Source organism: Oncorhynchus gorbuscha, linkage group LG03 (assembly GCF_021184085.1).
Source record: "Oncorhynchus gorbuscha isolate QuinsamMale2020 ecotype Even-year linkage group LG03, OgorEven_v1.0, whole genome shotgun sequence".
NCBI lineage: Eukaryota > Metazoa > Chordata > Actinopteri > Salmoniformes > Salmonidae > Oncorhynchus > Oncorhynchus gorbuscha.
This window is the reverse complement of record NC_060175.1, coordinates 10100572-10115618: the sequence shown is the minus strand read 5'-3', so window position 1 is coordinate 10115618 and position 15047 is coordinate 10100572. Positions and strand designations below refer to the sequence as shown.

General features: G+C 42.1%; 1 protein-coding gene across 1 annotated transcript in view; it reads left to right on the top strand.

Moving 5' to 3' along the window:
• Window positions 1-15047, top strand: part of LOC124032458 (dedicator of cytokinesis protein 3-like) — a 393573-nt gene that overhangs the window by 192629 nt on the left and 185897 nt on the right. Inside the window, exon 4 of the mRNA XM_046344862.1 lies at window positions 5797-5852. Within this exon, the coding sequence (XP_046200818.1) occupies window positions 5797-5852 (56 nt within the window). The remainder of the gene's footprint in view (window positions 1-5796; window positions 5853-15047) is intronic.

Sequence of the window (15047 nt, the reverse complement as noted above, 5' to 3'; positions counted from 1 at the left end):
AGTCTGGATACAGAACCCTTATTACAGTCTGGAGACAGAACCCTTATTGCAGTCTGGAGACAGGACCCTTATTACAGTCTGGAGACAGGACCCTTAGTTGATTCTAATGTTTGTATTTGATCATGTACAGTTGAAGTCGGAAGTTGACGTACACTTTAGCCAAATACATTTAGATTAAGTTTTTCACAATTCCTGACATTTAATACTAGAACAAATTCCCTGTCTTAGGTCAGTTAGGATCACCACTTTATTTTAAGAATGTGAAATGTCAGAATAATAGTAGAGAGAATAATTTTTTACAGCTTTTATTTCTTTCATCGCATTCCCAGTGGGTCAGTTTACATACACTCAATTAGTACTTGGTAGCATTGCCTTAAAATGATTTAACTTGGGTCAAAGCCTTCCACAAGCATCCCACAATAAGTTGGGTGAATTTTGGCCCAACTTAGGCCTCCTTGCTCTCACATGCTTTTTCAGTTCTGCCACAATATCTTGACTTTGTTGTCCTTAAGCCATTTTGCCACAACTTTGGAAGTATGCTTGGGGTCATTGTCCATTTGGGAGATCCATTTGTGACCAAGCTTTAACTTCCTGACTGACGTCTTGAGATGTTGCTTCAATATATCCACATAATTTTCCTCCCTCATGAAGTCATCTATTTTATGAAGTGCAACCAGTCCCTCCTGCAGCAAAGCACCCCCACAACATGTATTGTTGCCACCCCCGTGCTTCACGGTTGGGATGGTATTCTTCGCCTTTTTCCTCCAAACATAACGATGGTCATTATGGCCAAACAGTTCTATTTTTGTTTCATCAGACCAGAGGACATTTCTCCAAAAAGTACAATCTTCGTCCCCCGAAGAAAACCGTAGTCTGGCATTTTTATGGCAGTTTTGGAGAAGTGGCTTCGTCCTTGCTGAGCAGGCCTTTCAGGTTATGTCGATATAGGACTCGTGTTACCGTGGATATAAATACTTTTGTACCTGTTCCCTCCAGCATCTTCACAGGGTCTTTGCTGTTGTAATGGGATTGATTTGCACTCTTCACACCAAAGTACATTGATCTCTATAGGAGACAGAATGTGTCTCCTTCCTGAGGGGTATGACGGCTGCGTGGTCCCATGGTGTTTATACTTGCGTACTATTGTTTGTACAGATGAACGTGGTACCTTCAGGCGTTTGACAATTGCTCCCAAGGATGAACTAGACTTGTGGAGGTCTACAATTTTTTTTCTGAGGTCTTGGCTGATTTCCCCATGATGTCAAGCAAAGAGGCACTGAGTTTGAAGGTAGGCCTTGAAATACATCCACAGGTACACCCCTCCAATTGACTCAAATTATGTCAATAAGCCTATCAGAAGCTTCTAAAGCCATGACATCATTTTATGGACTTTTCCAAGCTGTTTAAAGGCACAGTCAACTTAGTGTATGTAAACTTCTGACCCACTGGAATTGTGATACAGTGAATTATAAGTTAAATAATCTGTCTGTAAACAATTGTTTAAAAAAGTAGATGTCCTAACCGACTTGCCAAAAGTATAGTTTGTTAACAATACATTAGTAGAGTGGTTGAAAAATTAGTTTGAATGACTCCAACCTAGGTGTATGTAAACTTCCAACTTCAACTGTATGTGTTTTTGCTGTTTGTTCTTTGTTATAGAGCCAAAAATATTGGAGAAGTTGTTTACCCATATTTCTCCATTTTGGATAGATATCTCTTTGTATTGTTGTTTGTTTGGTGATTTGCAATTTTCCCAGAAGTGGTTAGATAGATTCTATGGATTCTTCAATTGAGCAGATATCAGATGGTGCTGTTCCTTCTTTTTTTGTAGTGTATTTATGTATTGTTTTAGTGAAGGCGGAGACTCAGGTTTTCCGGGTCTCTATGTTTTTGGTTGGATAGGTTTCTCAATTTCTTTCTTAGATTTTTGCATTCTTCATCAAACCATTTGTCATTGTTGTTCACTTTCCTAGGTTGTCTGCTTGACATTTTTAGATTTGATGGGGAAGCTGAGAGGTCAAATATACTGTTTAGGTTTTCTACTAACAAATTTGCATCTTACATACACCTTAGCCAAATACATTTAAACTCAGTTTTTCACAATTCCTGACATTTAATCCTAGTAAGGGTGGAAGTCTTTTCATGGTAGCAGGGTGGAAGTCTTTTCATGGTAGCAGGGTGGAAGTCTTTTCATGGTAGCAGGGTGGAAGTCTTTTCATGGTAGCAGGGTGGAAGTCTTTTCATGGTAGCAGGGTGGAAGTCTTTTCATGGTAGCAGAGTGGAAGTCTTTTCGTGGTAGCAGAGTGGAAGTCTTTTCATGGTAGAAGGGTGGAAGTCATTTCATGGTAGCAGGGTGGAAGTCTTTTCATGGTAGCAGGGAGGAGATAACCACTTGTGCATTGGGGAAAGTAGAAGAAACTCTCTCAATTCAATTCAAGGGGCTTTATCGGAATGGGAAACAGATGTTAACATTGTCAAAGCAAGTGAGGTAGATAATAAACAAAAGTGAAATAAACAATACAAATGAACAGTAAACAATACAAATTAACAGTAAACAATACAAATGAACAGTAGACATTACACTTACAGAAGTTACATTACACTCACAGAAGTTCCAAAAGAATAAAGACATTTCAATTTTCATTGTATGTATATATACAGTGTTGTAACAATGTGCAAATAGTTCAAGGGAAAATAAATATCAATAAATATGAGTTGTATTTACAGTGGTGTTTGTTCCCCACTGGTTTCCCTTTTCCTGTGACAACAGGTCACAAAGATCTCTCTCTGTCTCTCTCTCTCTCTCTCTCTCTCTCTCTCTCTCTCTCTCTCTCTCTCTCTCTCTCTCTCTCTCTCTCTCTCTCTCTCTCTCTCTCTCTCTCTCTCTCTCTCTCTCTCTCTCTCTCTCTCTCTCTCTCTCTCTCTCTCTCTCTCTCTCTCTCTCTCTCTCTCTCTCTCTCTCTCTCTCTCTCTCTCGGTTTGTCTTTATGCAGCTGTAAAAATGTTTGTTGATAGGCACATCCTATCATCACTAGAAGTATGGTCTATATTTTAGGGCTCGTATTTATCTAGGTCATAATATCACCTGAGCGCCTATAATATCGCGACATTATGATTCTCAGCCTCAAACTTTCAAGAAGCAGTGATATGACACTGGTGATATAACAGAGGGAGGGTACATACACACACACACACACACACACACACACACACATGGGCAGATCTGCATTGCCGGAGGGCACAGATCCAGATGGCTAGTGATTTCCCAACATGCACTGTTACTATATAATGCTTCACTTCCTGGATGCAGCAGGGCTGAAAGGAGGTCAGACAAGATGGTATGTGTCTGTCTGTGTGTGTCTGTGTGTGTGTGTGTGTGTGTGTGTGTGTGTGTGTGTGTGTGTGTGTGTGTGTGTGTGTGTGTGTGTGTGTGTGTGTGTGTGTGTGTGTGTCTGTGTGTCTGTGTCTGTGTCTGTGTCTGTGTGTGTCTGTGTGTGTGTGTGTGTGTGTGTGTGTGTGAGAGAGAGATACAGAGAGAGAGAGAGGGATAACGAGAGAGAGAGATAGAGAGAGAGAGAGAGACATGGGGGTGAGGGAGAGAGAGTGACGGAGAGAGAGAGAGAGAGGGGGGGGTGAGAGAGGGGGAGAGAGCAAGAGAGAGAGGGAGGGAGAGAGATAAAAGAGAGAGGGAGAGAGAGAGGAGAGACATGGGGGTGAGGGAGAGAGAGAGAGAGAGAGAGAGAGAGAGAGAGAGAGAGAGAGAGAGAGAGAGAGAGAGATAGAAGTCTCTCTATATCCCCTGAATAGAATCACTCACATTCTGCAGAGGCAGCATATTCCATCATCTTACTGTCTCTTATATCACATAGGCTGTGAGAACATGCATTTGACCCTCTTCTTATCACGTTCCCACGCCACACCTCTTATATCTCACCCATTGAAAATTACAGATTTTCATTTTTTTTACTAATTCGTCCATTGGATAGTCAGAGTGTTAACGTATCAACTGTGCTTCCAAGCGTATGATTGGTCTAGCTATGTAAAGGATCAAGGTGATTGGATGCATGTTTTAAAGAAACGCCCCTCTAGATTAGAGTGGAGCTGAATGGAGACAGAGAATGTTCTCCACTGATTTTATAAAATGTTAAAAATAGCATCACGCTTTTCTCTTGTGCAACGTTGTCAACACATCTGGGTTGCTCTTATTCCCGCCCCCATTGCAGAATACAGCCTTTTGACAGCATGTATTAAAGTTGATTTAATCCACAATTGCATTAGCTTGGTCCCCTCATTTTGGTGATTGGTATTTAGGCTGTGACAATGAAAAGGCATCAAGAGGTTTTAGCGGGGAAGTTTGGTCGGGAGACCTGATACCTGTGTTTTAGTGGGGAAGTTTGGTAGGGAGACCTGATTTGTAACTATTAAAACAATTGTATCGAACAGAATGGGAACCCAAATATCAAGGCGAGACCCAGATGCAGACACAGGAGGCAGGAGGCAGGAGGCAGGAGGCACAGGAGGCAGATGGTTTGAGTCTTACAATGTCTAATAATACAAAAGGAGTCGGCAAGAGAATGGTTGTGGACAGGTCAAAGGTCAAAACCAGATCAGAGTCCAGGAGGTACAGAGTGGCAGACAGGCTCGAGGTCAAGGCAGGCAGAATGGTCAGGCAGGCGGGTACAGAGTCCAGAAAACAGGCAAGGGTCAAAACCGGAAGGACTAGAAAAAGGAGAATAGAAGCAGGAGTATGGGAAAACCACTGGTTGACTTGAACATACAAGATGAACTGGCACAGAGAGACAGGAAACACAGGGATAAATACACAGACAGGAAACACAGGGATAAATACACAGACAGGAAACACAGGGATACATACACAGACAGGAAACACAGGGATAAATACACAGACAGGAAACACAGGGATAAATACACAGACAGGAAACACAGGGATAAATACACAGACAGGAAACACAGGGATAAATACACAGACAGGAAACACAGGGATAAATACACAGACAGGAAACACAGGGATAAATACACTGGCACAGAGAGACAGGAAACACAGGGATAAATACACTGGCACAGAGAGACAGGAAACACAGGGATAAATACACTGGTACAGAGAGACAGGAAACACAGGGATATATACACTGGGGAAAACAAGTGACACCTAGAAGGGGTGGAGACAAGCGCAAGGACAGGTGAAACAGATCAGGGCGTGACACCAAAAGTGGATGTTTGATTCTAGAGCAGGGATAATTCATTTAAAAATAGTTTGGTTAGTGTGAAGGGGCAGATTTATATCCCTCGTCTTCTGGAGATTGTATTATCTATTTACTGGATTTAGTCTGATGAGTGGAACAATTCTAATTCTTAACAATGGGCTAAACTATAGGACAACACTACTGTTATTCCCTACAGTTATTTTATTATTAAAGCTAATAAAGTCCCTGGTCAAAGCTAATACAGTCCCTGGTCAAAGCTAATACAGTCCCTGGTCAGAGCTAATACAGTCCCTGATCAAGGCTAATACAGTCCCTGGTCAAAGCTAATACAGTCCCTGGTCAAAGCTAATACAGTCCCTGGTCAGAGCTAATACAGTCCCTGATCAAGGCTAATACAGTCCCTGGTCAAAGCTAATACAGTCCCTGGTCAAAGCTAATACAGTCCCTGGTCAAAGCTAATACAGTCCCTGGTCAAAGCTAATACAGTCCCTGGTCAAAGCTACAGTCCCTGGTCAAGGCTAATACAGTCCCTGGTCAAAGCTAATACAGTCCCTGGTTTTTCTTTCCTCAGGGAATCTTCCCGACCAGCTACATTCACTTGAAGAAGGCCATCGTAACCAACAGAGGGTGAGTATCACTCCCTTTCTTATCCCCAATGACTTTCTCTGAGGAGACGAAGCAGGAGAGAGAGAAGGGGTGTTAAGGAGAGGGAGGAGAGAGAGAGAGGAGAGAGAGAGGGATGAGAGGTGAGAGGGAGGAGAGGAGAGAGAGAGGGATGAGAGGAGAGAGGGAGGAGGGAGGAGGGGGGGGAGGGAGGAGAGAGGGAGGGGGAGAGAGAGAGGGATGAGAGGAGAGAGGGAGGAGAGGAGAGAGAGAAGGGGTGTTAAGGAGAGGGAGAGAGAGAGATGGAGAGAGAGAGGGATGAGAGGGGAGAGGGAGAGAGGAGGAGAGGGGATGAGAGGAGAGAGGGAGGAGAGGAGAGAGGGGGAGGGAGGAGAGAGGGAGAGAGGAGAGAGAGAGGGAAGGAGAGGGAGGAGGAGAGAGAGGAGAGAGAGAGGGATGAGAGGAGAGAGGGAGAGAGGAGAGAGAGAGGGATGAGAGGAGAGAGGGAGGAGAGGAGAGAGAGGGAGGAGGGAGGAGAGAGAGAGAGAGGAGAGAGGGAGGAGAGGAGAGAGGATGGAGGAGAGGGGTGGAGGGGATGAGAGAAGGAGGAGAGGGGTGGAGGAGAGGAGAGAGGAGGAGAGAGAGGGATGGAGGAGAGGGGATGGAGGGAGAGAGAGGGAGGAGAGGAGAGAGAGGAAGAAATGAGAGAGAGGGATGGAGAGAGAGAGAGAGAGAGAGAGAGAGAGAGAGGAGAGAGAGGAGAGAGGGGTGGAGAGAGAGAGAGAGAGAGATGGAGGAGAGGGGTGGAGGGGATGAGAGAGGGAGGAGAGAGGGAGGAGAGAGAGAGAGGGAGGAGAGGGAGGAGAGGAGAGAGGGGTGGAGAGAGAGAGAGAGAGAGAGAGAGAGAGAGAGAGAGAGAGAGAGAGAGAGAGAGAGGGGAGAGGGAGGAGAGAGAGAGAGAGAGAAAATTACTGTCTCTGTCTCTCTGTCTCTCTCTCTCACTCTCCTCCCTCAATCGCTCCATCCATCCCTCCCTATCTGATTGATTCCTCTTGCTGTCCCTGTGTTCTACTCTGTCTGACTGCAGAGGTTCTGATTTATAACTAGTTCTAGATTTACAGTGTCCAGTTACCTGGCAGACTATGGGAATGGCTCGTCTTGTACTGAGAATGACCTCAGTGAAATCATCAGTCAGGACCGACAAGATCATCTCGATCACTTCTTAGGGGAACACTTGTTTTACAATGTCCAGTACCCGGCTTGGTACTGGGAAACTACAGTAATTTACTTGTTCTGGTTATCCAGCACGGTACAGTGAAACTACAGTAATTTACTTGTTCTGGTTATCCAGCACGGTACAGGAAAACTACAGTCATTTACTTGTTCTGGTTATCCAGCACGGTACAGGAAAACTACAGTCATTTACTTGTTCTGGTTATCCAGCACGGTACAGGAAAACTACAGTCATATCCTTGTTCTGGTTATCCAGCACGGTACAGGGAAACTACAGTCATTTACTTGTTCCAGTTATCCAGCACGGTACAGGGAAACTACAGTCATTTACTTGTTCTGGTTATCCAGCACAGTACAGGAAAACTACAGTCATTTACTTGTTCTGGTTATCCAGCACAGTACAGGGAAACTACAGTAATTTACTTGTTCCTGTTATCCAGCACGGTACAGGGAAACTACAGTAACTTACTTGTTCTGGTTATCCAGCACGGTAAAAAAACACTAAAATGGTGCCGGTCCATAGTCATGGTACAGTTAAAGTACAGTCAGGATAGACAAGACAATTTATCTCACTACTTTAAGCTTAATGTTTTTTATTCTTTATATTTTTAATTGAACCTTTATTTAACTAGGCAAGTCAGTGAAGAAGATTATTTTTTACAATGACGCCAAACTCGGACGACGCTGGGCCAATTGCGCGCCGCCCTATGGGACTTCCAATCACAGTCGGCTGTGATACAGTCTGGAATCGAACCAGCACTGAGATGTAGTTCCTTAGACCGCTGGGCCACTTGGGAGCCCATTTCACAGCATATTACAGGGAAGTCCTATACTGTACTGGGAAACATCCCAGAATGAGCTGGGATCAGCCAGCAGGATAGACAGGATAGACATTTGACCAGTTTCGTCTCAGGAGTAAAATAATCATGTGTAACGGATGTGAAACGGCTAGCTTAGTTAGCGTCGTGCGCTAAATAGCATTTCAATCGGTTACGTCACTTGCTCTGAGACCTTGAAGTAGTGGTTCCCCTTGCGCTGCAAGGGCCGCGGCTTTTGTGGAGCGATGGGTAACGATGCTTCATGTGTGACCGTTGTTGATGTGTGCAGAAGGTCCCTGGTTCGCGCCCGGGTATGGGTGAGGGGACGGTTTAAAATTATACTGTTACATATGTGATATTTCAGTTGTCTTTTTGTGTTATACATTTGCAAACATATCTAAACCTTTCTTCTGCTTTGTCATTATGGGTATTCTGTGTAGATTTATTAGAGGGGAAAAACAATTTAATCCATTTTAGAATAACAAAATGTGGGAAAAGTCAAGGGGGTCTAAATACTTTCTGAATGTTTATTTACTTCTATAGTCAAGAGATTGATGTGCGCTGTATGAACAGATGAGTTGCTTCAAAGAGCATCCCTAATGGGTATCACATCATTTATAAACACCTTATGAAAATATGTTCGGTGTTTCTTTCACACACAGGTCATCTGTACTAGTTGTCCAGGCTCTGGTCTGGTCCCGTCTTGATTTACTGTCTGATAATATGGTCAGGTGCAGTAAAGACAGATCTGCAGCCGGCTCATAGCAGAGCAGCAGGCCTTGCCCTTACCTGCACATACAGAACTCACATCATCAACATGCAGGACCGTCTTTCATGGTTGAGGGTTGAGGAGAAATTGACTACTTCTCGTCTAACCACTTGTATGAGCTATTTGCGTACACTTCCAACCCCACCAGACACACAGTAGAGCCACGTCATCATGGAATGCTCTGCCACCAGAGGTTATTCAGTCACAGATCATCTGGTCTTTCTAAATATCTAATTGAACTGTACTGGATATAACAATATTAATATCTATGAATGAATAGTCTTTAAATCACTGAAGCTGGAGTCTTATATCTCCCTCTCTAACTTTAAGCATCAGCTGTTAGAGCAGTTTACTGATCACTGTAGATGTACACAGCCCATCTGTAAATAACACCCCCAACTACCTCATCCCCATTTTATTACTTATCCTCTTCCTCTTTTGCACCCCAGTATATGTGTCATCATCTGCACATCCATCACTCCAGTGTTAATGCTAAATTGTAATTATTTTCACCTCTATGGCCTATTTATTGCCTTACCTCCCTAATCTTCTACATTTTCACACACTGTATATAGATTGTTCTATTGTGTTATTGACTATGTTTGTTTATGTGTAACTCTGTGTTGGTTTTTTTGTTGCACTGCTTTGCTTTCTCTTGGCCAGGTCGCAGTTGTAAATGAGAACTTGTTCTCAACTGGCCTACCTGGTTAAATAAAGGTGTTCTCAACTAGCCTACCTGGTTAAATAAAGGTGTTATCAACTGGCCTACCTGGTTGAATAAAAGGTGTTCTCAACTGGCCTACCTGGTTGAATAAAGGTGTTCTCAACTAGCCTACCTGGTTAAATAAAGGTGTTCTCAACTAGCCTACCTGGTTAAATAAAGGTGTTCTCAACTGGCCTACCTGGTTAAATAAAGGTGTTCTCAACTAGCCTACCTGGTTAAATAAAGGTGTTCTCAACTGGCCTACCTGGTTAAATAAAGGTGTTCTCAACTGGTCTACCTGGTTAAATAAAGGTGTTCTCAACTGGCCTACCTGGTTAAATAAAGGTGAAATTAAAATGTTAAAATTGTTGCCTTTCCAATATATAACTCATATTTATTTTAAATTTGATTTAGAATATAATGTCCTTGTCTATAAAGGTTCTGTACGTTGTCATGTATTTGTATGCATTATGTGGACCCCAGGAAGAGGAGCTAACAGGGATCCTAATAAGCTAAACTTAACCTGCGAAACAAGGAAATACAACTTTAAAGCTAAACCAAGAGTAAACCAAAACAGTCTCTATCCTATCTGACAGTATTTCCACCATCCCTATGGTGAAGCATGGTGGTGGCAGCTGGTGTTCAACCCTGGTGTTGATATTCACAGGTGTGTCCTCAGGAGCAGGGTCCCAATGGGAGTGACACACAGACAGGATATATATATTTTTCTTATTGTAACTTTATTTCTCTCTGTCTTTGGTTGTGTCCAAAATGATTCTCTATCCCCTATTAAGTGCACTTAGTTTGACCAGGGACCATAGGGCGCCGTTAATAAGTATAGCACTATATAGGGAATATATGCCATTTAGGACACATCCTTGCTTTGGGTTTGAGTGATGGAGGTACTTTCTCATAAATATTGATGGGAAAGAAAACAATAATTTCCCCTGCCTATACTGCAGTCAGAGAGCTAGAGACGTCATAACATCAGAGCATGTTTCAGACAGAGATAAATACTACAGTCTACTGTACATCTCAGACAGAGCCAAATACGACAGTCTACTGTACATCTCAGACAGAGCCAAATACGACAGTCTACTGTACATCTCAGACAGAGCCAAATACTACAGCCTACTGTACATCTCAGACAGAGCTAAATACTACAGCCTACTGTACATCTCAGACAGAGCCAAATACGACAGTCTACTGTACATCTCAGACAGAGCTAAATACGACAGTCTACTGTACATCTCAGACAGAGATAAATACTACAGTCTACTGTACATCTCAGACAGAGCCAAATACTACAGTCTACTGTACATCTCAGACAGAGATAAATACTACAGCCTACTGTACATCTCAGACAGAGCTAAATACATTTACATTACATTTACATTTAAGTCATTTAGCAGACGCTCGACAGTCTACTGTACATCTCAGACAGAGATAAATACTACAGTCTACTGTACATCTCAGACAGAGATAAATACTACAGTCTACTGTACATATCAGACAGAGCTAAATACTACAGTCTACTGTACATCTCAGACAGAGATAAATACTACAGTCTACTGTACATCTCAGACAGAGCTAAATACTACAGCCTACTGTACATCTCAGACAGAGATAAATACTACAGTCTACTGTACATCTCAGACAGAGATAAATACTACAGTCTACTGTACATCTCAGACAGAGCCAAATACTACAGTCTACTGTACATCTCAGACAGAGATAAATACTACAGTCTACTGTACATCTCAGACAGAGATAAATACTACAGTCTACTGTACATCTCAGACAGAGATAAATACTACAGTCTACTGTACATCTCAGACAGAGATAAATACTACAGTCTACTGTACATCTCAGACAGAGATAAATACTACAGTCTACTGTACATCTCAGACAGAGATGAATACTACAGTCTACTGTACATCTCAGACAGAGATAAATACTACAGTCTACTGTACATCTCAGACAGAGATAAATACTACAGTCTACTGTACATCTCAGACAGAGCCAAATACTACAGCCTACTGTACATCTCAGACAGAGCTAAATACTACAGTCTACTGTACATCTCAGACAGAGCTAAATACTACAGTCTACTGTACATATCAGACAGAGCCAAATACTACAGTCTACTGTACATATCAGACAGAGCTAAATACTACAGCCTACTGTACATCTCAGACAGAGCTAAATACTACAGCCTACTGTACATCTCAGACAGAGCCAAATACTACAGCCTACTGTACATCTCAGACAGAGATAAATACTACAGTCTACTGTACATCTCAGACAGAGCCAAATACTACAGCCTACTGTACATCTCAGACAGAGCCAAATACTACAGTCTACTGTACATCTCAGACAGAGCTAAATACTACAGCCTACTGTACATCTCAGACAGAGCCAAATACGACAGTCTACTGTACATCTCAGACAGAGCCAAATACGACAGTCTACTGTACATCTCAGACAGAGCCAAATACTACAGCCTACTGTACATCTCAGACAGAGCCAAATACTACAGCCTACTGTACATCTCAGACAGAGCCAAATACGACAGTCTACTGTACATCTCAGACAGAGCCAAATACTACAGCCTACTGTACATCTCAGACAGAGCCAAATACTACAGCCTACTGTACATCTCAGACAGAGCTAAATACTACAGCCTACTGTACATCTCAGACAGAGCCAAATACGACAGTCTACTGTACATCTCAGACAGAGCTAAATACGACAGTCTACTGTACATCTCAGACAGAGATAAATACTACAGTCTACTGTACATCTCAGACAGAGCCAAATACTACAGTCTACTGTACATCTCAGACAGAGATAAATACTACAGCCTACTGTACATCTCAGACAGAGCTAAATACGACAGTCTACTGTACATCTCAGACAGAGATAAATACTACAGTCTACTGTACATATCAGACAGAGCTAAATACTACAGTCTACTGTACATCTCAGACAGAGATAAATACTACAGTCTACTGTACATCTCAGACAGAGATAAATACTACAGTCTACTGTACATCTCAGACAGAGATAAATACTACAGCCTACTGTACATCTCAGACAGAGCTAAATACTACAGTCTACTGTACATCTCAGACAGAGCTAAATACTACAGTCTACTGTACATCTCAGACAGAGGTAAATACTACAGTCTACTGTACATCTCAGACAGAGCTAAATACTACAGTCTACTGTACATCTCAGACAGAGCTAAATACTACAGCCTACTGTACATCTCAGACAGAGCTAAATACTACAGTCTACTGTACATCTCAGACAGAGCTAAATACTACAGTCTACTGTACATCTCAGACAGAGCCAAATACTACAGTCTACTGTACATCTCAGACAGAGATAAATACTACAGTCTACTGTACATCTCAGACAGAGCTAAATACTACAGTCTACTGTACATCTCAGACAGAGCTAAATACTACAGCCTACTGTACATCTCAGACAGAGCTAAATACTACAGCCTACTGTACATCTCAGACAGAGCCAAATACGACAGTCTACTGTACATCTCAGACAGAGATAAATACTACAGTCTACTGTACATCTCAGACAGAGATAAATACTACAGTCTACTGTACATCTCAGACAGAGATAAATACTACAGTCTACTGTACATCTCAGACAGAGATAAATACTACAGTCTACTGTACATCTCAGACAGAGATAAATACTACAGTCTACTGTACATCTCAGACAGAGATAAATACTACAGTCTACTGTACATCTCAGACAGAGCCAAATACTACAGTCTACTGTACATCTCAGACAGAGATAAATACTACAGTCTACTGTACATCTCAGACAGAGATAAATACTACAGTCTACTGTACATCTCAGACAGAGATAAATACTACAGTCTACTGTACATCTCAGACAGAGATAAATACTACAGTCTACTGTACATCTCAGACAGAGATAAATACTACAGTCTACTGTACATCTCAGACAGAGATAAATACTACAGTCTACTGTACATCTCAGACAGAGCCAAATACTACAGCCTACTGTACATCTCAGACAGAGCTAAATACTACAGTCTACTGTACATCTCAGACAGAGCTAAATACTACAGTCTACTGTACATATCAGACAGAGCCAAATACTACAGTCTACTGTACATCTCAGACAGAGCTAAATACTACAGCCTACTGTACATCTCAGACAGAGCTAAATACTACAGCCTACTGTACATCTCAGACAGAGCCAAATACTACAGCCTACTGTACATCTCAGACAGAGATAAATACTACAGTCTACTGTACATCTCAGACAGAGCCAAATACTACAGCCTACTGTACATCTCAGACAGAGCCAAATACTACAGTCTACTGTACATCTCAGACAGAGATAAATACTACAGTCTACTGTACATCTCAGACAGAGCCAAATACTACAGTCTACTGTACATCTCAGACAGAGCCAAATACTACAGTCTACTGTACATCTCAGACAGAGCCAAATACTACAGCCTACTGTACATCTCAGACAGAGCCAAATACTACAGCCTACTGTACATCTCAGACAGAGCCAAATACTACAGTCTACTGTACATCTCAGACAGAGCCAAATACTACAGCCTACTGTACATCTCAGACAGAGCCAAATACTACAGCCTACTGTACATCTCAGACAGAGCCAAATACGACAGTCTACTGTACATCTCAGACAGAGCTAAATACTACAGTCTACTGTACATCTCAGACAGAGATAAATACTACAGTCTACTGTACATCTCAGACAGAGCTAAATACTACAGTCTACTGTACATCTCAGACAGAGCCAAATACTACAGCCTACTGTACATCTCAGACAGAGCTAAATACTACAGTCTACTGTACATATCAGACAGAGCCAAATACTACAGTCTACTGTACATATCAGACAGAGCTAAATACTACAGCCTACTGTACATCTCAGACAGAGCTAAATACTACAGCCTACTGTACATCTCAGACAGAGCCAAATACTACAGCCTACTGTACATCTCAGACAGAGATAAATACTACAGTCTACTGTACATCTCAGACAGAGCCAAATACTACAGCCTACTGTACATCTCAGACAGAGCCAAATACTACAGTCTACTGTACATCTCAGACAGAGATAAATACTACAGTCTACTGTACATCTCAGACAGAGCCAAATACTACAGTCTACTGTACATCTCAGACAGAGCCAAATACTACAGTCAACTGTACATCTCAGACAGAGCCAAATACTACAGTCTACTGTACATCTCAGACAGAGCCAAATACTACAGCCTACTGTACATCTCAGACAGAGCCAAATACTAGAGTCTACTGTACATCTCAGACAGAGCCAAATACTACAGCCTACTGTACATCTCAGACAGAGCCAAATACTACAGCCTACTGTACATCTCAGACAGAGCCAAATACTACAGTCTACTGTACATCTCAGACAGAGCCAAATACTACAGTCTACTGTACATCTCAGACAGAGATAAATACTACAGTCTACTGTACATCTCAGACAGAGATAAATACTACAGTCTACTGTACATCTCAGACAGAGATAAATACTACAGTCTACTGTACATCTCAGACAGAGATAAATACTACAGTCTACTGTACATCTCAGACAGAGATAAATACTACAGTCTACTGTACATCTCAGACAGAGCC